Here is a 21,316-nt window from a genome sequence, read left to right as displayed (position 1 = left end):
GAGGAGCAGTGGCACAGTGGTTAGCTCTGCACTGCGCTATGAACCCAGAGACCCGAGTTCGATTTCCCTCTCGTGACTAATATCAGTGACAATTATTTAAACCGGTCTTGGACCTCACCTAGGTCGACTCAGTCTCAAATACTCATTTGATTATGATGCTGCTGCTGAATTATCATCATGGTGCAGTGTGTAAACATCAGCACTGGGGAGACAAAGGCGGATGGGCGTGGTGCTGGTCACCCACCCCATTATGTGCTGTACCAGAACGTCATAGGTGCTACTCACTAACAGCACTAACCCCTACAGTATGTTAAAGGCTACACGGGGGACATTTGTCTTTATGTGTGCGATGGAGCGGGAGTTCAGCGGTTGGCGCGCTGTGCTATGAACCTGGCGACCCGAGTTCAATTTCTGCTCATGGCCAACACCGGTGACGATTATCTGAATCAATCCTGGGCCTCCCCTAGGTCGACTCAGCCTCAAATGAGTACCTGGTACGGTGTGTAAACATCTCCACTGGGGAGATAAAGGCGGCCGGGCGTGGTTCTGGCCACCCACCCCCTCGTGTGCTGTTGCCGGCCTTCATGGTGCTACTCGCTAACAGCACTTGTCCCAGCAGTCTGTTAAGGCTACACGGGGGATCTTCATCTGTGTGTGCGTGATGAACAGATCTGGAGCGGCGCGTGGTGCGACGCGTCTCGGCGCTGCGCTCCGTGGCCGCCGTGGCCGAGGCGCTGGAGGTGTTCGACCTCCGCGTCATGGTGGGCAACGAGCTGCAGAGCGAGGCCTTCATGAACACCGAGGTCACACGCGCCTTCCACACGCGGCGCGCCAACCGTCTGCGCGACCTGCTGGCACGCGGCACGCTCGCCGGTACACGCACACACACACGTGCACACACACACACGTGCACACACACACACGTGCACACACACACGTGCACAGACACACAGGTGCACACACGCACACACACGTGTACACGAGCGGAGCCAACGCAGCGACCCGAGTTCGATTCCTGGCCAATGACTAACATCAGTGATATCTGAACCAATCGTGGACCTCCCCTCGGTGTGAAAAACATAAGCACGTGGGAGGTAAAGGCTGGGCACCTCACCCCCCTCCACCACGTGCCGCGCCGGTGTTAACAGATGCTCGCTAACAGCGTGTGCTGTGTGCTGTGTGCGTGCGGGGTCGCGTGAGTAGACGTGGTGTTCCGCACAGACAACGGGCTGGTGCCTGCTCACAAGCCCCTGCTCATCCCCAGCTGTGAGTGGATGGCTGCCATGTTCAGTGGAGCCTTCATAGAGAACTTCCAGGATGAGGTGAGGGCACTTGGAAGGTGGCGACGGTGGCGGTCGACATAATTGCGGTGGTGGTGGTTGTGATGGTAGAGGAATTGTGGTGTTGATTATGATTGTTGTGACGATAGTTGTGTTGTTGTATCAGTGTGCGTGTGCCACTGTGAGGAGCGGTAGTGCATCGGTGAGCTATGAACTTGATGACCCGAGTTTGATTCCCGCTCACGGCTATCAACACCAGTAACGATTATCCGATAAGTCTTGGGCCTCCCCCAAGTTGACTAAGCCTCAAATGAGTACCTGGCACGGTGTGTAACATCGCCTCCGGGGAGATAAAGGCGGCCGGGCGTGGTGCTACCACCCACCTCCTCGTGTCCCGTGCTGGCCTTCACAGGTGCTACTACTCGCTAACAACACTTGCCCCAACAGTCTGTTAAGGTTATTTACGCGGGGGCGGGATGGGGGGATGGGATGGCTCTTTTGCCTTTTGTGTGCCACCATAGGTGCGCCTCCCCGGCACGTCGCGTGCGTGCGTGCGCGCGCTTCTGGAGTACCTCTACACACGCCACGTGACCGTCTCCCACGAGCTCAACCTCATGGAGCTCATCGGCATGGGAAACCGCCTCTGCATGGCCCGGCTCGTCCACCTGGCAGGTGCGAGTCTCTCGCAGAAGCAGAAGCAGCAACAGCAGCAGCCACGATGGTGGCTCCTGTACATGGTCACCTGTAGTGATCTAGCACTGTTGTGGAGGCAGCAGTGAGGGTTGGTGGGATCACCGCACAGATGTTGTTGTGAAATTCCCTTCCTGTGGGTGGGCATCGAGGATGCGGTGCAGCAAATGTGGACTCCACCTGTTCCGTCTGTACAGGGATAGAGCGTATTCCCCTCGCATGCATGGGTTTTTCTCCGGATGCTCCAGTTTCCTCTCCACATGTTAGCACTCGTTAATTGTCCAATACCAACTTGATATATATATATATATAGAGGACTGCAGAGCTTGGGCAATTGTTGGCACCGGCTCCTCAACACCTGGCAGTTGCCTATCTGCTTGTGTGTGGTTCCTCACACCTCTAAGTCTTCGTTCTCTCTACTAGAGTGAGCTGATATTGTGCGGTGCGTTACAAGTTGATATTATGATGATTATTATCAGCATAAGTAGGCTACATGGGCGATATTTGTCTCGATTTTACATCCCTGTGTTTGTAAAATTACTGGACATCTGTGAAAAAGAGCTTCATAGCTCATCGGATTCCTCCAGTCTCAATAAAGATTCTGCTTTTAGCGCTGCGCTACAAACCCGGCCTACATAAGTTCAATTCCTGCTCACAGCCAACATTAATTCCCGCTGACAGGCAACACTAGCCTTAAATGAGTACCTGGTGCGGTGTGTAAAACATCAGCACTAGGGAAACAAAGGTGGCCGGGCGTGGTTGTTGGCCATCCAGCCCCTCGTATCCCGTATGGCCATCATAGGTGCTAATCGCTAATAGCGCTTGCCCCAACAGTTTTAACTATAAACTATTTTATTTTACCAGGTAAGGCTCACTGAGATATATAGCTATTTTTTCAGAAGCTCAACGAAATGGCTTATCGTCATGTGGAAATTTATAGCAGCCAAATACTATAAACGCATATTTATAAATGTGGAGGGGAAAAACCGGAAAACCCAGAGAAAAATCCACATGACCACACAGAGAACCTGCAAACTCCAAATGTACAGGCGTCAGGGTCGGGATCGAACCCACGTCCTCCTGTATACCAGGCGAGGTAGTTAACATCTCGCCACCGTGGTACCCAGTTTGTGAAGGCTAAATGGGAGATATTTGTCTCTTTGCTTGTGCGTTGTTCCGTCGGTTAGAGTTCCACATGGTGCGCCGACTGGAGGCCTTGTTGGACGCCAACAAAGACATAAACCGTGAAGTGCTCATCTCTCTGGAGCTCACCCAGGTGAGGTCTCAACATTCCTCACACCTCCACATATTTCCCCGCACCTCCACATACTTTCCCATACCTCCACATACTTCCTCGCTCCCCCACATACTGCCTGTGTCTTTGTGTGTATTTGTGTACATGTGGGTATATCTATGTGTATCTATCTATGTGTTTCTGTATGTATCCATGTGTGTGTGTATCCATGAAAAAAACAACCCCTTACTTCCTTGGAGATACCGGATGGTAACGCTGTGGTGGATGTGAGCAAAATCGGCTATACCCCTTCATGGCGCTTGTAGTGAGCCACCAAAGCGACCTAATGGGGGCTCTGGATGGATACGAGGGGCTAGTAACCCCTCCACCTTCAATTAAACTACCACTAAACTACGTTAAAAATATTGAACGAAGCATGTGGCGGAGGTCCCAGGGGGACAGGAGTCTATGACATATCTTGCCCCATCCACATTTGGCGGAGCGAAGAGACTGAATTCTTATCCTCAGGGTTCCTCCAAAAACAGCAAAAAGCCACTGCGGGTGGCTACGTGGAATGTTTGAACACTCACTGCGGAGGAGAGGCTGCCACTCCTCTGTTGGGAGCTGGACTGGTACCGGCTGGATCTCTGCGGTATTCAGGAGGTCTGGTGGACTGGCTCTGGCTTCTGCCACCATGAGGGGTGGACAGTCCTCTATTCAGGGCAGGAGACTGTCAAAAAATAGGGAGTGGCTCTTCTTCTGAACAAAAGAATGACGGGGGTGTGGGAGCATGGCAGTGAGGTGTGGGAAGCTGTAAGCCCCAGGCTACTGTGGGCCTGCCTTCCCATCAACCAGAGGCAAGGGGTGGTGGTGGTGATTACGGATGCCTTATATATATGACTTTCTGTCACAGGTGCTAGCTAAAATGGCCCCTCAGAAAAGAGTCATCCTATTGGGTGACTTAAATGCCTGAGTGGATCATAATGCTGGCACCTGGTCTGGAGTGATTGGAAGACATGGGTCAGATCAGCTCCATAACAACTTTTGTGCAGATCATGTGGGACCTCATTTGCCAGTACCAAAATATGAGACTAGGTTTTCCCCTTTTTTATGGCAAGAAAACAGGTGTTGAGATGTTAAAACACCAAACTGAAACCTTTTACAAGGAATTATGTCTGCATTAACCACAATACTTGTCAGAATGCTAAAAAAAACATACTCTGAAAAAAGGGGAAAACCTATTCTCATATTTTGGTACTAACAAAGGTAGTTGCTCACCCCGAGCTCTCATTACTCTGATAGTGCGTTGCCTTTGTGCTGTACACCTTTTGGCGTCCTCTGATCTAACACAGTTTTGAGACTAGGCTCAAAATAAAGCAGTTTCTGATGTGGACCAATCAGTTTCAAAGACAATGCATATATTATCAGTGTATGTTTTTTGTTTGCATTCTGACCACAAGTATTGTGGTTAATGCAGACATGATTCCTTGTAAAAGGTTTCAGTTTGGTGTTTTAACAAAACACCTGTTTTGTTGCCCGAAAAAAGGGGAAAACCTCTTCTCAACTTTTGTGCACCCAATGGGCTTGTAATTACCAAACATGCTGTTCCGGCATCGGCGCATCCAGACAACATCAAAGATGCACGCTTCGTCCAAGCAAGAACATCTTCTGAACTATACCGTGATGGAACAGCGGATGCAGGGCCATGTCCTTGACACCAGGACCGACCATGGAGCTGATCTGCCCACTGACCATCAGCTTGTCATCTGTGAGATGCACCTGCCATGCTTCCACTCCGGTAGTCGGTGTACATCCAGGACCCCAATGAAACCCACAGTGGCCTGCTCTCAGATAGCTGATAAAAGTTGCACCGAAAATATCATCATCGCTTGCAGCTGGGGTTGGCATCGTCCCCCCCTTCTTCTGATGCTGAGGGGAAATGGGTGAGGTTTAGGGAATTCCAAGAGGACCTACATCACTGTTTTATTGACCTGGTCAAGGCCTATTATACCATCAGTAGGCCTGGGCACTGGGTTGTTCTTCATGCTTTCAGAGTCCCTGACTCGGCTCACAATCATTATGGACCTTCATGATGGTGGGCAGGCCCAAGTAAAACCACGTGGCCAGGAGTCAGAGCAATTCCCTGTTCACCTTGGGGTGCGACAGGGATGCCCTCTGGCTCCCAAATGAGTTCACATCTATTTTGACCACATAGTTTGTGAAGCCTTCGATGGCTGTACTAGAGCAGTTGTGGAGAAAGTGGAGAGTTTTACATACCTGAGCAGCGTGCTTATGACCGGCTCCAGTTTAACAGCAGAGGTCTCACTCCAAATCAGTCGAGCATTATCTTTTTATCAGCTGCTTAATGCTGTGTAGAAGCGACTTGGTCTGTTACTCCATGCGAAGCTCCGGGTCTTCTCGACCACGGTCATACCCTCCCTTCTCAATGCTTGCGAAACGTGGACCTGGTGTTAACCAGGCTGGATTGTGTGAGGAGCTCACAAATCCTTGATAGATCTGGACAAAGTCCCATTGGTGAGCTCCTCCGGCAGGCAAGGCTGCGTTGGCTTGGGTCATGTAGCCCAGCCCGTGTGCCCAACCACTGCATGCCTAAACAGTTGTTGTTCAATATGGGACCTTCCTTGCCAGTATCAAAATATAAGAATAGGTTTTACCCTTTCTGGCAATAAAACAGGTGCTAAGATGTTAAAACACCAAACAGAAACATGTTGCAAGGAATCCTGTGTGCATTAACCACACATACTTGTGGTTAATTTGCAAACAAAAACATGCTCTGATAATATATGCATTGTCTTTGAAACTGATTGGTCCACACCAGAGACAGCTTTCTTTAAAGCCTAGTTTCAAAGGGTTAGACCAGAGAATGCCAAAAGGCAAACAGCACAAAGACAATGCACTATCAGGACATTCATAGCTCAAGGTGAGCAACTACAATATGGGACCTTTCTTGCCAGTATCAAATATATACAAAGAGCGGCGCGCCGGGTGGCTAAAACACAGCAGTGCATCTGCCAGCCATCTCCGTCAGTACACCCATAGCACCTGGGTCTGTCCTGTGACCTCCTGCCAGCAGGCGTTCAATGCTTCACGTGGCCTTAACGTGCACATATCCTCGCACAAGTGCCATCGTGATGTCACCGCCGCTTAGTGGTGAATAGTGGTTGTTGTTTTTGTTGTGTATCCGTGTGTATCTATGTGTCTTTGTATGTATCTGGATATATATATTTGTGTGTATCTATATGTGTCTGGATGGGTCTTTGTATGTATCTGTGTATATCTGTGTGTGTGTGTGCGTGTATGTATCTGCATGTATCTGTACATGTCTATGTGTGTATGTATCCATGTCTGTGTGCATCCGCGTATATCTGTGTGTCTATATATGAATTTGCATATATATGTGTGTGCATGCATCCGCGTGTATCTGTACATGTCTGTGTGTATCTGTATGTATCCGCGTGTATCTGTACATGTCTGTGTGTGTGCGCGTATCTCTGTGTGTGCAGCTTCACAATGCTGAGCGGTTGGCTGGGTGGTTGCGTCACCACGTTTGCACCAACTTCAACACCGTGTGCCGCGAGTATCCTGTCAAGATGATGAAAATGTCTGCCGGTGAGCCGATCCGATAGTGTCAGTGCATGTGTGAGTATGTGTGCGCGCAACGCCATGCCTATTACCATCAATAGGGGAAAGAACGGTGATCCAATCTCCGACCCCCAGGAACAAGTTTGCAGATTTGCTGAGCATTTCTGTGAGGTCCTGGGGGAGGGGGAATCCCTCAGCCTGGAAAACATTATGGGACAAAGAGGGGAATGACCCTGCTGAGGCTGCGGTGCCTCAAATATTGGAGGAGGAAGTCACTCCCAGTGAGTGGCTGGCTGAGGTGCCATCCGTTGAGGAAGTACTGAAGGCGATCCAGAGTCTGAGACCAGGAAAGGCACCGGGCAGAGATGATCTCCCAAGCGAAATGCTGAGGGAGGGTGGCGTTTGTACGCAGAGTGCCCTACATGACATCATAACAACAGTCTGGGCCACTGGACGGGTTTCGCAGGATTTGAAAGGATGCCCTGGTGGTCCCCCTCTTTAAGAAGGGGGACCGCACAGACTGTAACAACTACAGGTGCATCTCACTCCTCAGTGTGCCGGGAAAGGTCCTGGCAAGGATTATTCAACATCGCCTTGCTAGGCACGCTGAGGAGAGGCTTGCGGAGCCCCAATGCGGTTTCAGGAAAGGGCGGTCCTGCGCAGATGCCATATTTTCTGTCCGTCTGCTACAGCAGAGGTATAGGGAATTCCAACAAGACCTACATCTCTGCTTCATTGACCTGGTCAAGGCCTATGATACCATCAGTAGGTCTGGGCTCTGGGTTGTTCGTCATGCTTTCGGAGTCCCTGACCCTCTGCTCACGCTCATTAAGGACCTTCATGATGGTGAGCAGGCCTGGGTAAAACTACGTGGCCGGGAGTCGAGCCATTCCCTGTATACCTTGGGGTGCGACAGGGATGTCCTCTGGCTCCAACATTATTTAACATCTATTTCGACCACGTAGTTCATGAAGCCTTCAGTAGCTGTACCGGAGGAATTTCCATCTGGTACAGATATAATGGGAGGCTGATCGATGCCTGGGTGCGGTCAAGCGATGGCTCCCTATTGGTCAACCACGTTATGTATGCCGACGACGTGAAACTGGAGTGTGCCACTAAGAGGTGTGGGGCCTTACCATCAGCCCCACCAAAACGAAGCACCTGCCTGGGTATTTTGTACCATCGGACACTCCACCCCTACAACTCCCAATCGGTGATGAGGCAGTTGTGGAGAGAGTGAAGAGTTTCCCATACCTGGGCAGTGTGCTCATGACTGGCTCCGGTTTAACAGTAGAGGTCTCACTCCGAATCAGTCGAGCGGCATTATCTTTTCATCAGTTGCGTAATGCTCTGTGGAAGCTACCTGGTCTGTCGCTCCGTGCAAAGCTTTGGGTCTTCTCGGCCACAGTCATTCCCTCCCTTCTCTACGCTTGCGAAACGTGGACCCCCCTAATGGGACATCTTTTGCCGGTTAGAAACATTTAGGCTGGCCTACCTACGATCAATCCTGGGTTTAACCAGGCTGGATTGTGTGAGGAGCTCACAAATCCTAGAAAGATCTGGACAAAGTCCCATCGGTGAGCTCCTCCGGCAGGCAAGGCTGCGTTGGCTGGGCTATGTAGACCGCATGCCCAATCAGCTTTTGTTCGGCCAGATCTAGGGGGCTAAACGGGCGCGGCACGGGCTAGAGAAGAGATGGAGTAATGTGGTACAAAAGGATATAGAGCTGAGTGGACTTGCCGATTACTGGTACCAGCGGTGTCAAGATCGGCCTCTGTGGAGGAGGCTCGTGAAGGACACTACTGGGCAGGTGGAGGCAGTTGCCCTCCAACAACAACAGAGGGCGGAGGAGCTACGCTCACAACAACAAGCAGAGTGCCGGATGGCTAAAGCACAGCAAGTTGGAACGGTAGGGGGCACAGGTGGTGCATCAGCCAGTCATCTCGGTCATCTCAGTCAGTCGACCCGTGGCACCTGGGTCTGCCCCGTGACCTCCTGCCAGCGGGCGTTCGATACTTCACGTGGCCTCAAGGTGCACATGGCCTGGCACAAGTGTCGTGGTGACGTCACCGCCACTTAGTGGTGAATCGCCATTGTTGCTGTTGTTGTGAGTACATATGTGTGTGTGTCGAGCGGTAGTGTAGCGGTTAGCTCACTGCGCTACTAACCCAGCGACCCGAGTTCGATTCCCACTCACGGGCGACACCGGTGACAAAATTATCTGAACCAGTCCTGAGCCTCCCCTCGGTATACTCCGCATCAAATGAGTACTTGGTGCAGTGTGTAAACATCAGCACTGGGGAGACAAAGGTGGTAGGGAGTGGTGCTGGCTACCTACCCCCTGTGTGCCATTGTGGCCATCATAGGTGCTCGCTTCCAGCACTTTCCCCAACAGTCTGTTAAGGCTATATGGGGGATCTTTGTGTGTATGTGTGAGAGAGAGGCGAGGAATGGTGGTGGTGGTTGCTTATGCCCCCACTGCAGATGAACATCAATGGAGGGATGCAGACAAGGCCGATGAGTCAGACACCTTCGAAAATCTCCTATCCCAGGTGCTAGCTAAAGTGGTCCCTCAGGATAGAGTCATCCTGTTGGGTAACTTTAATGCCCGAGTGGGTCATGATGCAGACACCAGGGCCGGAGTGATTGGAAGACATGGGCCAGATCAGCTCAATAATAATGGTAGAAGGCTGCTCGACTTCTGTGCTGCTCAGGGGCTTGGAATTACCAACACGCTCTTCTGGCATCCACGCATCCACACATCATGGATGCACGCTGGGTACAAGCAAGAACATCTGCTGGACTACATTGTGATGGAAAAGCGGATGTGGCACGATGTACTTGACACCAGGACCTACTTGGAATTCCCTCAGCCCAGACAACATCATGGGGCAAGGTGAGGATGACCCTGTTGGGGTTGCCGTCCCTCACATATTGGCAGAAGTAGCCACCCCTTCTGAGTGGTTGGCTGAGGTGCCATCTGTGGAGATAGTACAAGGGACAATCAATAGTCTTAGACCAGGACAAGCACCGGGCAGAGATGATCTCTCAAGCAAAATTCTGAGGGAATGTGGCATATATGCGCAGACTGCCCTACATGACATCATCACCACTGTCTGGACCACAGGATGGGTTCCAAAGGATTGGAAGGATGCCCTGGTGGCCCCCCTCTTTCAGAAGGGGGACCGCACAGACTGTAGCAACTATAGGGACATCACCCTCCTCAGTGTACCGGGAAAGATTCTGGCAAGGATTATTCAACATCACCTTGCCAGGCACGCTGATGAGAGGCTTATGGTACCCCAATGTGGTTTCAGACCAGGGCGGTCCTGCATGGATGGCATTCTCTGTCCGTCTGCTGCAGCAGAGGTGTAGCAAATTAAAAGAGGACCTACATCACTGCTTTATTGGCCTGGTCATGGTCTATGATATCATCAGTAGGCTTGGTCTCTGGGTTGTTCTTCATATTTTCAAAGTCCCTGACTCTGCTCACAATCATTATGGCCAGGAGTCAGAGCAATTCCCTGTTCACCTTAGGGTGCGACAGGGGTGTCCTCTGGCTCCCACATTATTTCACATCTAATTCGACCATGTAATTCGTGAAACCTTCGATGGCTGTACTGGAAAAATTTCCATCTGGTACAGGATGGCTGCCTATTGGTCAACCATGTTAGGTATGCTGATTATCTGTTGATTGCTACTCACTCAGAGGAGGAGTTGGAGGCGCTGCTGCTGAACCTGGAGTGTGCCACTCAGCTCCCCATTGGTGATGGAGCAGTTGTGGAGAGAGTGGAGAGTTTCCCATACCTGGGCAGTGTGCTTTATGACCAGCTCCGGTTTGACAGCAGAGGTCTCACTCCGAATCAGTCAGGTGGCATTATCTTTTCATCAGCTACGTAATGCTGTGTGGAAGCTACCTGGTCTGTCACGCCGCACAAAGCTTCGGGTCTTCTCGGCCACAGTCATGCCCTGCCTTCTCTATGCTTGTGAAATGTGGACCATCTGCGCTGGTGAGAAACATTCAGGCTGGCCTGCCTACAATCCATCCTGAAAGATCTGGACACATTCCCTTCAGTGAGCTCCTTCAGCAGGCAAGGCTGCGTTGGCTAGGTCATGCCGCCCACATTTTTATTTAACCAGGTAAAAATACCTTGAGGTTAAAAATATATTTTACGAGGGAGACCTGGCAACCACCGCATGCCCAAGCAGCTTTTGTTTGGTCAGATAGAGGGGACTAATTGAGCACGACATGGGCTGGAGAAGAGATGGACTAATGCGGTATGGGAGGATGTGGAGCTGAGTTGACTTGCCAAAAACTGTTTGTCTCGCAGAGAATATGGCGGTGTTCGAAGCGGGCCGCTGGCCACCCGTGTGGTACCTGAAGGAGGAGGATTTCTTCATGCGCGCGGCTCGTGAGCGCGAAAGCCAGGAGCACACTGCGCCCAAGACTCGCCCCGCCTACCGCTTCTGCTTCTGGACCCTGGGGGCCCGCGGGTCACACCACGCCAGCCAGGACTCCCTGCTGCAGTGAGCAGAGATGGGGTGGAGAGGGGCGAAGACAAGGGAGAACGAGGAAGAGTGGGAGAGGGGTAAGCCTTGCCCTCTGTTGCTAGTCTAGCGGGCAAGCGCATTCACCGCTCGTTGCAGAGGCTCGCGGTTGGAGTCCCAGAGGCTGCCCCGGTTAATACTGCGCCATCCGCTTCACAGTGGATGGTAAAGACCCCCTGATGGCATTTGAAGAAGAGTAGTCATAATAGTAGGTCAGTGTATGCCGGCGCGACAGTCCAAATTAGAAAAATTACAAATGACTACCTTTGTAAACGTACGGCAACTGTCACCCTCGACCGCAACAACTTTGCGGGATGCCTCCACTGCAATGAGCTCGAGATCACCTCTCCACAGGGTGCTCGGCCTACTCTTTTGCACTGGCCAGACATGTTGGAATATGCGGGAGTTACCCACGCTTTACCCCACCACTCACGACCTGTTGGCCAACTAACTGTGTGGTTGGGCTCATTTATGCTGCTGGGTGGACAGAGGCGGCATGGGGATGAGAGGGGTGTGGGGTGGAATTGAAGAAACTTGTTTCAACTGCGGTGCCAGGAATGGAACTGGCCTCCTGGATCACAACTCAAGTGTGACGACCATGACACCAGAGCAGCGTCCTCACTCGACTGGTTATCGATTCGTTGCAGTATTGCTTTACGTATCTATGGGCCCTTTTTGCTAGTATAAAAAAATGATGAAAAATAAGAAGAGGTTTTACCCTTTCTGGAAATAAAACAGCAGTTGTGTTAAGATGTTGAAACATCAAATAGACACCTTTTTCAAGGCATCAAGTCTTCATTAACCAAACATGTGGAGAAACATGCAAACAAACATGCTATAATCATATATGCATTGTCCTTGAAACTGATTGGCCTACACCAGAGACAGCAGCCTTCTTTTATGGCCTTGTCTCACCAATGTGTTAGACCAGAGAACGTCAAAAGTCGGAAAGCAATGCAAGTATCAGAACACTTATAGCTCTGGTCGAGCAGTTATATCTATGGCACCTGTTTCCCACTATCAAAAGATGTTTTTAAAAAGAGCTTTTACCCTTTCTTGCAATAACGTTATTACGCATTCAATGTAAAAGTGATGCGTAATTCCCATCTTATTAACACTTTAACGAGTCAGCATGCTGCTCGACTGGAAGCACTGATTTTGAGTCCAAAAAGTTATAAATCCGCCATGGTGACTTGGCTCACGCGAAGGGTTAAATTAACTTAGGGCCACGCTAAATACCCTACGTTCTTTAACTTTACCGCACTTTTGAAATGTCTAGTGACAGGATCGCGCGGTGTTTTAAATGTGTAATATATAGGAAAATATAGAGATTTCCCGACAGCGGTGGTGATGATGAAAAGGGCGATGGTGTGAATTATTAATGACAAACCAACGCAACAACATTTCCAAAACCGTCAACATTTCTCGATCATCCACATTTCTGTATCCGCGTTGTATTTATCCGTAGAGATATATACATATGTGTTGTGTATGTATACTAACTGATACATACATATTTGTATGCTAAATGAGATCTATAAATACTTGATGAGTTGTTTTTTTGTTTGTTTTAGCAGCCTCTGACCAAATCACACGGAACGAGCCGGGTCTCATGATCTAGGAAGCCAAGCATGGTTGACTATAGGTAGCACTTGTATTTGGATGGCAAACCATGCATATCAAGTTGTCATAGGTGGCTGCCACGCAGGGCTAACAGCAGCAGCAGAGGGTGGTGCAGCAACATCCAACATCCCCCTTGTGGTACTCTATTAACGAACTACTAACTCAACATTTTTTAATTTTACCAGGTAAGGCCCACCGAGCTCTTTAGCTCTTTTTCAGAAGCGACCTGGCCACAAATGATAGCTCAACGAAGTGGCTTATCACAAAGAAATGTATAGCAAGCCAAATACTCTAAAACACATGTTTGTAAATGTGGAGGTTAAAACCGGAGGATCCAGAGTAAAATCCACGCGACCACGGGGAGAACAAGCAAACTCCAAATAGACAGGTGGCAGGGTCGGGATCGGACCCATGTCTTCTCGCATACCAGGCGAGGTAGTTAACATTTCGGCAGTCCAGCACCCTATTCTCACATGCATCTTCCCTGGCTTCACCAACCCGCTCTGACCAGCATGGTGAAGTATGGTGAAATAACCACCATGACCCACACAGCCGTGAGAAGGTCCTCACCCAACAGTGGATTTACCTAGGGCTCTGCATGGCCACGAGTAGTTGTGTGTTATAATTCCTCACAATAAGGTTTTCCTTATTAAGCCGAGATCACAATGAGTATTGTAGTCACTCGCAGATGAAGAAACATCGAACTCTGAAATATTGTTTTAGTTGTTTGACTACACTTCACACACTGGTCAGTGCAGGATTTTGAAGGAGGAGCCTCGGAAAACTGACACGGCATGGGGAGGCCTTCATTTGGCAGCGGATTGAACAAGGGCTGTGAATAATTAAACTGTTTTGGTGAAAACTGTTGAAAAATGTGTGCACGTGTTGGTGAAACAGTCGTATGCACACACTCGTTCCAATACACACATATATCTGCACCCTAATGGTGTTTTTATGCAACCTTTAGTTGACAATCGCACACCGCTCAACACCATGACTGTTCACATTCACTAAAAAACCCAAGATATCCTCGTGGACAAAGCCGTTGATGCCACCGCTGCATCTCATCGCTAACGCTGCCACAGCAGCTACTGCTGCTGCAGCTCAGGAAACACGCAGCGACCTCCGAGGTCTGCCCTGACAGCCTCCTCCTCCCACCATCTGCTCTTAGACTCACAAACTTGCACAGGCCCATACAGACCCACACAGAAACCCACAAACTCGCACAGACCCACACCGACCCATAGACTTGCAGAGACCCCCAGACTAACATAAATACAAACCCACAGCCTTACACAGAGACCCACAGACTCGCACAGAGAGCCATAGATCTGCCCTGGCCGTCTCCCCCCCCCATCTGCTCTTAGGTCTTCTCTTCCCCTTTGTCGCCGGACTCGTGGAGACCGCTCCCAATGCCAGTCCTCACAACCGGTTCTCACCCCCAATCCTGCACAAACGATGCACCCAGCCTCGTCGTTTTGGTCCAATCACATTTCCAGAACTTCTGCATTGCCTCTCCGATGTTCGGAACCAGTATATTTATAACCTGTATTTATCTTGCCACGAAATTCATAGAATCTGCAATAGACACCTGTGCTCAAATGTCAGAAATTTGTTTTCCTGTTTTTTTCCAAAAAAATATGCAACTTTGGAACTATATTAGTTATACTTAATTAGTTGTTGGGGGTTAGGGTTAGAGCTGGCGAAGTGATTCAGAAGTCAGATGCGCTGAGCTGGCACAGTTGAGTGCCTGGGTTTAAATCCAGATTTCAACTGCCCAACCAGTGATTAAACCGAATTCTCAATCAAGTGTAGTGCACAAATAGACTCTGCCCAATCACCAGTGGACTCACATAAGATACACATAGACTAGCATACAGAACCAAACACTCTCATAGACTCAGTTCTGATTCAACCCGGTTTTGCATTTCATTTATCTAAATTACAGCTCTGAAGATTTCAATATCAGTTTGACTCTCTATAGCCGGGCAGGTAGAATAGTACTGCCCCCTACTGTGCATCTCAGAGGAAGCTCTGTTATATCCACTTCAGTGGGGCATTCTTTCACACGGACATATGCTTTGTAAGAATGGATTCTCCACCTCATGACATTACGTGACACCAAACCCAATTTTAGATGATATTGTAACAGTTCAAGGTCGAGGTCATCAGCCAATACTGTACCACCACGGTTGCCAGCACAACTGTAGGGCCCGACATCGACTCCCTCGCCCTCGCGAGGCAGGTGGGGGCGTGACTTCCGCCCGTTCCCTCCTTCACTGCGTCGGTTGGCTCCAGCTGGGCCCTCGCCGCCCGAGTGATGGGGCCCCCCGTGCTAGCGCCCTCTCTGAGGGACATACTCGTGCCGCTGGCTCGTAGCCGCACGGAGTTACACCACACACCAGTGCACCCCGCAGCTAACGCAGCAGCACGCTCGCGCTCACACCTGCCAGAGATTACCTCTTGATGTGCACGCCGCGGCCCCACGTTCACTCTCGCCGCGAGTTCCTCCACGCAGTCGCTCCACACAGAAATCACAGACACCACACCTATGTTCTGTGCTAACTTTTATTCTCGGCGCAAACCCCGCACTTCCCGGGGTGACTATTTTGTGAAAAGAGGCTAGCCTACTGCTGCCTCAGTCCCCAGATGTTCAAACGTCCTGCCACGTACCTCGTAGCTATACTAACGGCGTGTCATGGGCGCTGTGAGCGGCTCGAGAAAGTAGGACAGCAGGGGGGGTGGGTCTTGGCGGCCCAGATGTTGAAGAAAATATCTCATTTGAACGGCCCCAGGCTCCCCTTTTATCCCCCTGACTTCAAAAGCCCGGGGTCGCGTACTGCGCGGCCAATCATGTGCCTACCTGTGATTACGTTTTTTTTTATTTGACCAGATAATGCCCACTGAGCTATATCGCTCTTTTTCGTAAGCGATCTGGCCATAAATGAAAGTTAAACAAAGTGGCATATCATGTGAAAAAGCTTATTTTTACATGTGGAGGGAAAAATCGGAGGACCCCGGATAAAAATCCACGCGATCACGGTGAGAGAGACACACAAACTCCAAATATACAGCAGGCGCCAGGTTCAGGATCGAACCCACGACCTCCTGTATACCTGTAATGGTTCGATCGAGGTGCGTACACTCGTGTGGAGGCAACTTTATTTAACCCAACTGCAACACACCCTACAATCCCATTAATTTCCCCTGCCACAAACCATGGCCGATGCGAACACCTGATGCACCAATGGAAAACTCTCCGGTGTATGACTGTGGTCATCCAGAACAGAATTTGTTCATGTGTAATAAAAGACTCCGTCAGGCGATGCTGGTCTCCGTTCGTCTTTTATTCAGGTTCTTCTCCGCACCCCCACTGGCCTCCTCTCGGACCAGAGTCGTCCCGCGCGCGCCCGCACACGCTCCCTCTCGCGTGCCACGCACGCGCTCTCTCTCGTGTGCTGCGCAATCTCTCTCTCTCGCGTGCCCCGCACGCTCCTCCATTAGCTCCTTTAATCCCGCACTCCGCACACCGCTGGCCGACGGCGTGCAGAGGTCCTTCGACCACGTGGCCGATGGCGCGGATCTTTCCTCACCACCCAACATGGCTCAGCCTCTTAACTTCCCCGACTGCCCCGATCTCTTCCGGGCTCCCACTTATATACATATCCCCCACGTGACCCTGACTCCTCCCCTTTCGGATCGTCAGATCCGGCCTGCCCATACTACCCCGCTGGCTCCGCCCCCATTCACCTCGCCTCCCATTGGAGCCGAGGTGAACGGTGGCCCCTCCCACACGCCCCGCAGACCAGGCTCCGCCCCCCAATACCCCAGGCTGTGTGATTGGACCAGAGCCCAGCAACAACCCCATTTACGCTCGCATTACACATGTGTAGAGATGTACTGCAGAACCCAACGAGGGGCAATCGCGTTATTGGGGATGCCACGTAGCGAGATGTTAACTACCTCGCTTGGTATACAGGAGGTCGTGGGTTCGATCCTGACCCTGGCGCCTGCTGTATGTTTGGAGTTTGTGTGTCTCTCTCACCGTGATCGCGCGGATTTTTATCCGGGGTCCTCCAATTTTTCCTTCCACATGTAAAAATAAGCGTTTTCACATGATATGCCACTTTGTTTAACTTTCATTTATGACCAGATCGCTTACGAAAAAGAGCGATATAGCTCAGTGGGCATTATCTGGTCAAATAAAAAAAAACGTTTCGTTTAAAAGTGTGTTGAACATCATCAGTGCAGTGTGGCCCTTGCACTGATGCCACAGTGGCTTCTCAGCCAATGCGTTTTCGGTAATCGCTGTTCACCTCTATTGGATGTCAGTTACCATGACCACGGCGTCGAGATTCCTTCAGTTGTAAATCCAATTGAGTAGTTTGTGGGTAATTTATTCGAATTTGGCAAATGTTACATTTCATTGTCAAGTTCATTATAAAAAGCACCCCGATATTCTCTCGTCCACCATCTCTATCATTCTGACCCCAGTCTGTCTTCAAAAGTTGTCCTGACAGATGTCCCCACTTGTTTCACGAATGTGTTGCACTTGCAGTTCGTTTCAATGGACTTTAATCAAGCAAATATATGCGAATACTGTTTTGTCCATGAGCTGAGCCATAAATCCTACCCGCGATATCAGCCATGTTGGTGTCTAGATAGCGGATGCGGTAATTCTTGGAGGAAATAAAGCGTGGTTTGCATTGAAGGAAAGTTGAAGGTGTCATCATTAACATTATCGTCATCATTGTTACTCGTGTGCCAAGGGTATGTAGGTACACCACCACCATTTAATCATCAGTCTGGATTATGAGCAAGCACTTGAAATTCACTAAAATCACTCTCACGCCGGCAGTGAGTCACACCTCGTGACTCTATTGCTACTACCATGGTTACTCTTCCCCGTGAACTTCACTCATTGATTCCTCCATCCAAGTTTAGGCCTCGGTCTACCAGACACTGTTTCGTTTCATCCAACACTGTTAAACCACCACGTATGGTTCACAATAACTCCCTCATCCATCCATCCGCGCGCCATGCTTCAGGTCCAAAACGCTTCTCCGTCTACTTTTTTTAATCTCGCACTGCTCTGCGATGAATTCCCTTCCATTGAATAATTTCCCAAGTTTGTACAACAGTAGCCAACCATTGCTAATCGGAGATGCGGGGTAAGGACAACAAATTAAACACACGCACACAAAACCAAGCCACTGGAAGAGACGGTGACCACTATGGACAGCAGAGAGACACAGAAAGGGGCAGAGAGTTATAGAGTTGGTGCGTGCTTATCTGAGTGTAATACACCGCACCAGTGGCGGCTCCTGCAAAATCTCTCAGGGGGGGCAAATGTCTGGATGATTGATAAGGATAAGGTCCACCCATGCAATGGATAAATTAACAGCTTAAGCATGTAAAGGCAACTTCACTTCTTTAATATTAATGAAAAATAAAGTGACTCTTACAATACATCTTGTTTGTTTTTATACTCACTATTAATACAATCCACTCAAGTTTCTTTTATTAAAGATTCCACTAGGTGGCGACAAATTATATTGTTGGATGAAACGTGCTTACGTATGATGACGTAAGCACGTTAGCGCGAGCCCTCCCGGAAGCCATAGAGAATGCATTGCAGCGCCCCCCCCCCCCCCCCCCCCCCCCGTTCGAAAAAAACCATCTTTGAATGTAAGTCTATGGGGCCACTCGGGGCGATTCTCAGCCGGAGTGAAATCGCCCAAAAAGAGGCGGTACTCCACAGAACGTGACATGACGCTGATTGGACTATATCCAGAGGCACAGTGACGGCTAGCGTGACTCTGTGGTTGAATGACATTGGTGGTGCGTCGCCCAATCGCCCTAATGAAGAAACCGCCCCTGCACCGCACAATACTAAGTTCAGGTTTCGAAAAACTGTTGTTGCTTTATTATTTTGTGATCATCCGTTCTGATGACTCGTTTTATTAAAATCGCGCCTTAAGACGCAACTTATCTTTTAAGGGCTTTCCCAATCTCTTTAATCTTTGTTTTGGGGTGGTTTTGTATTGCCGTGCGACTGCGTGTGTGTTTTGTACAGCGCCTGCAGAAGTGTAAATTATTATAAATTGAAGTTGTAATAATATATTCTACTAACGCCAGTACTGACCTCTGAGTGTTCCTACATAAACTTGCTCAATTAAATAAAACATTTCTCGATGACAACTTTAATGTCACTGTTTATTGCTGGCTGATTACAATTTTTGACCTTTGGGTCTGTGGTCAGCAACCGTAACTAAAAGAAAAGTTATTACAATTCATCATAATCCACGGCCTATTATGTCATTGCTTTGGTTTATCAGCATAATCGGAGACGTTGAAAAGCAAGCGACATTTTTAAACCTCAGCGATTGTTAGCACATAATGGTGCTGGATGTAATCTACGACAAAATGTCGACTAAATATCGTCAAAATGTTGCTTGATTTGATTGGCTTTGGCGGGTGGTGGAGTTATATGTCAAATTTAACCTTATGGCGGGACCCCGGGGTCCTATAAGCCCCCGGCTCTCGCATACACACTATATTATAATCCATGATAGAGATTGTTTTGGATTAGATCGCGTAAATATATAAATTTGTCGTTAAAACCCGCCATCACCCGACAGCCAACTAGTAAGGGTTGTCACGTAAACAGAACATGCCAATTCGTCACGAGTACAGCACACCGGTGTGTTGGAGAGCCAAGCCACAATATTTACAATCTGAGTACGACGTTTCGCCAATAATTACAACTGTCGGGACCCCGGGGTTCCATAAGCCCCCGGCTCTCGCATAAACATTATATTATAATGTAAACAAAAACTTTGCTATTTTTCACCAATGAGTTCGAAGGATGGTGGCAAGTGTTATCTTGTTAAACTATGCCTTTAAAACTGAGACCTACTTACCTGCAGTACCTCTTTAAATACACTATCGAAAAAATTATTTACACCCCTCTGTCAATCATCGTGTTTCTCAGTGTGGATTTCTGAACACACTTTGTAAACAGTACATAAAATATTGATTTGAAGCGTGACTGCAGGCATCCATACTCTTTGGTTCTTTTGGTAAAGTCACGAAGTTAAAAATAAATTTTTAAAAATCATGACGTTTCGATTGCAACACGAGCAATCTTCATCAGGTGTGACAACCACAGCAAGAAAAAAAGTGCTGAAGTGAGCGAGCTGCCGTGGCAAGAGGTTATATGTATAGGTAAGAAAGGGGGGGGGGGGAGGAGCACGGGGGGGGGGGGGGGGAGAGAGAGAGGGGGGTGTGGGGTAGGGGGAGGGGGGCGCTGCGTGAGCGCTAGGTAGAGAGAGGACGTGAGGCTGGGGGGGGGAGTAGGCGGGGCTGGAAGTCGGATGCTGGGAAAGCTGGGGATGCGGGGGGGGGGGGGGAATTAACTCGGAATAAGTATAACCCGTAAAAGTTTTTCACTATAAATCCTTTATATGCGTGGCGGCTAGAGTCCTCTCGTCCTCTGGCTTGAGATGGCTGCCACCTATGGGTCAGATGATTGCATTGCACCATTAAGCAATTGGTAATTAAATATAATATTTTTGTCCTAAAAAGTGTAAAATTTTGGAGAAAAAAAATTCACGAACATTAATTGTCACGCACAACGAGTCTGTGTGGAAAATGTCAGCTCGATTGGATCACGGGAAGTGGGTTAAAAAACGACCGAAAGATTTGCACGGTCCTAAGCAAGCAAGCGAACTTAATATAAAGGATTTAATAGGTATAACCCGTAAAAACAAAGTTTTTCACTATAAATCCTTAATATGCGTGGCGGCTAGAGTCTTCTCGTCCTCTGGCTTGAGATGGCTGCCACCTATGGGTCAGATGATTGTCTGCCAGTATTAAACAATTGGTAATTAAATATTTAATTTGTTTTCCCTAAACAGTGTAAAATTTTTGAAAAAAATTTTCACGAACATTAGTTGTCTCGCACAACGAGTCTGTGTGGAAAATGTCAGCTCGATTGGATCACGGGAAGTGGGTTAAAACACGATCTAAAGATTTGCACGGTCGTAAGCAAGCAAGCAAGCACGCAAGCACGCAAGCAAGCGAACTTCATATAAAGGATTTAAAAATAGAGTAGTACCCGGCAGATATGATGGAAACAACCATACATAGTTAAGGTTTTACCTGGTTAATAACATCCTTCCAATGATTACTCAATTTGTATCCATCTTCTCGGTTGAAGTTATGTCTATGTTCAAGGAAGGACGTACTTTCTACAAGCAAAATGAAGGTATCCCCATGGGTCCCCCCTTATCATCAGTGATAGCGAATGTTTTCATGGAGAAATTTGAAACAGATG

The 21,316-nt window shown here is 49.1% G+C and overlaps 1 protein-coding gene across 3 annotated transcripts in view; it reads left to right on the top strand.

The window, feature by feature from the left end:
* Positions 1 to 15,993, top strand: part of LOC133340456 (rho-related BTB domain-containing protein 1-like) — a 30,169-nt gene extending 14,176 nt beyond the window's left edge. For all 3 annotated transcript variants that reach the window (XM_061548723.1, XM_061548741.1, XM_061548732.1), the window contains exons 12-17: positions 670 to 873; positions 1,204 to 1,322; positions 1,802 to 1,952; positions 3,158 to 3,246; positions 6,729 to 6,834; positions 11,139 to 15,993. In XM_061548723.1, the coding sequence (XP_061404707.1) occupies positions 670 to 873; positions 1,204 to 1,322; positions 1,802 to 1,952; positions 3,158 to 3,246; positions 6,729 to 6,834; positions 11,139 to 11,338 (869 nt within the window). In that variant the 3' untranslated portion in view covers positions 11,339 to 15,993. The remainder of the gene's footprint in view (positions 1 to 669; positions 874 to 1,203; positions 1,323 to 1,801; positions 1,953 to 3,157; positions 3,247 to 6,728; positions 6,835 to 11,138) is intronic.
* The last annotated feature ends 5,323 nt before the right edge of the window (positions 15,994 to 21,316 follow it).

Source organism: Lethenteron reissneri, chromosome 2, assembly GCF_015708825.2.
Source record: "Lethenteron reissneri isolate LAM-NWPU_2019-01 chromosome 2, ASM1570882v1, whole genome shotgun sequence".
Lineage (NCBI taxonomy): Eukaryota > Metazoa > Chordata > Hyperoartia > Petromyzontiformes > Petromyzontidae > Lethenteron > Lethenteron reissneri.
Note: the sequence above shows the minus strand (reverse complement) of the source record. Positions and strands in the feature narration are given on the sequence as shown.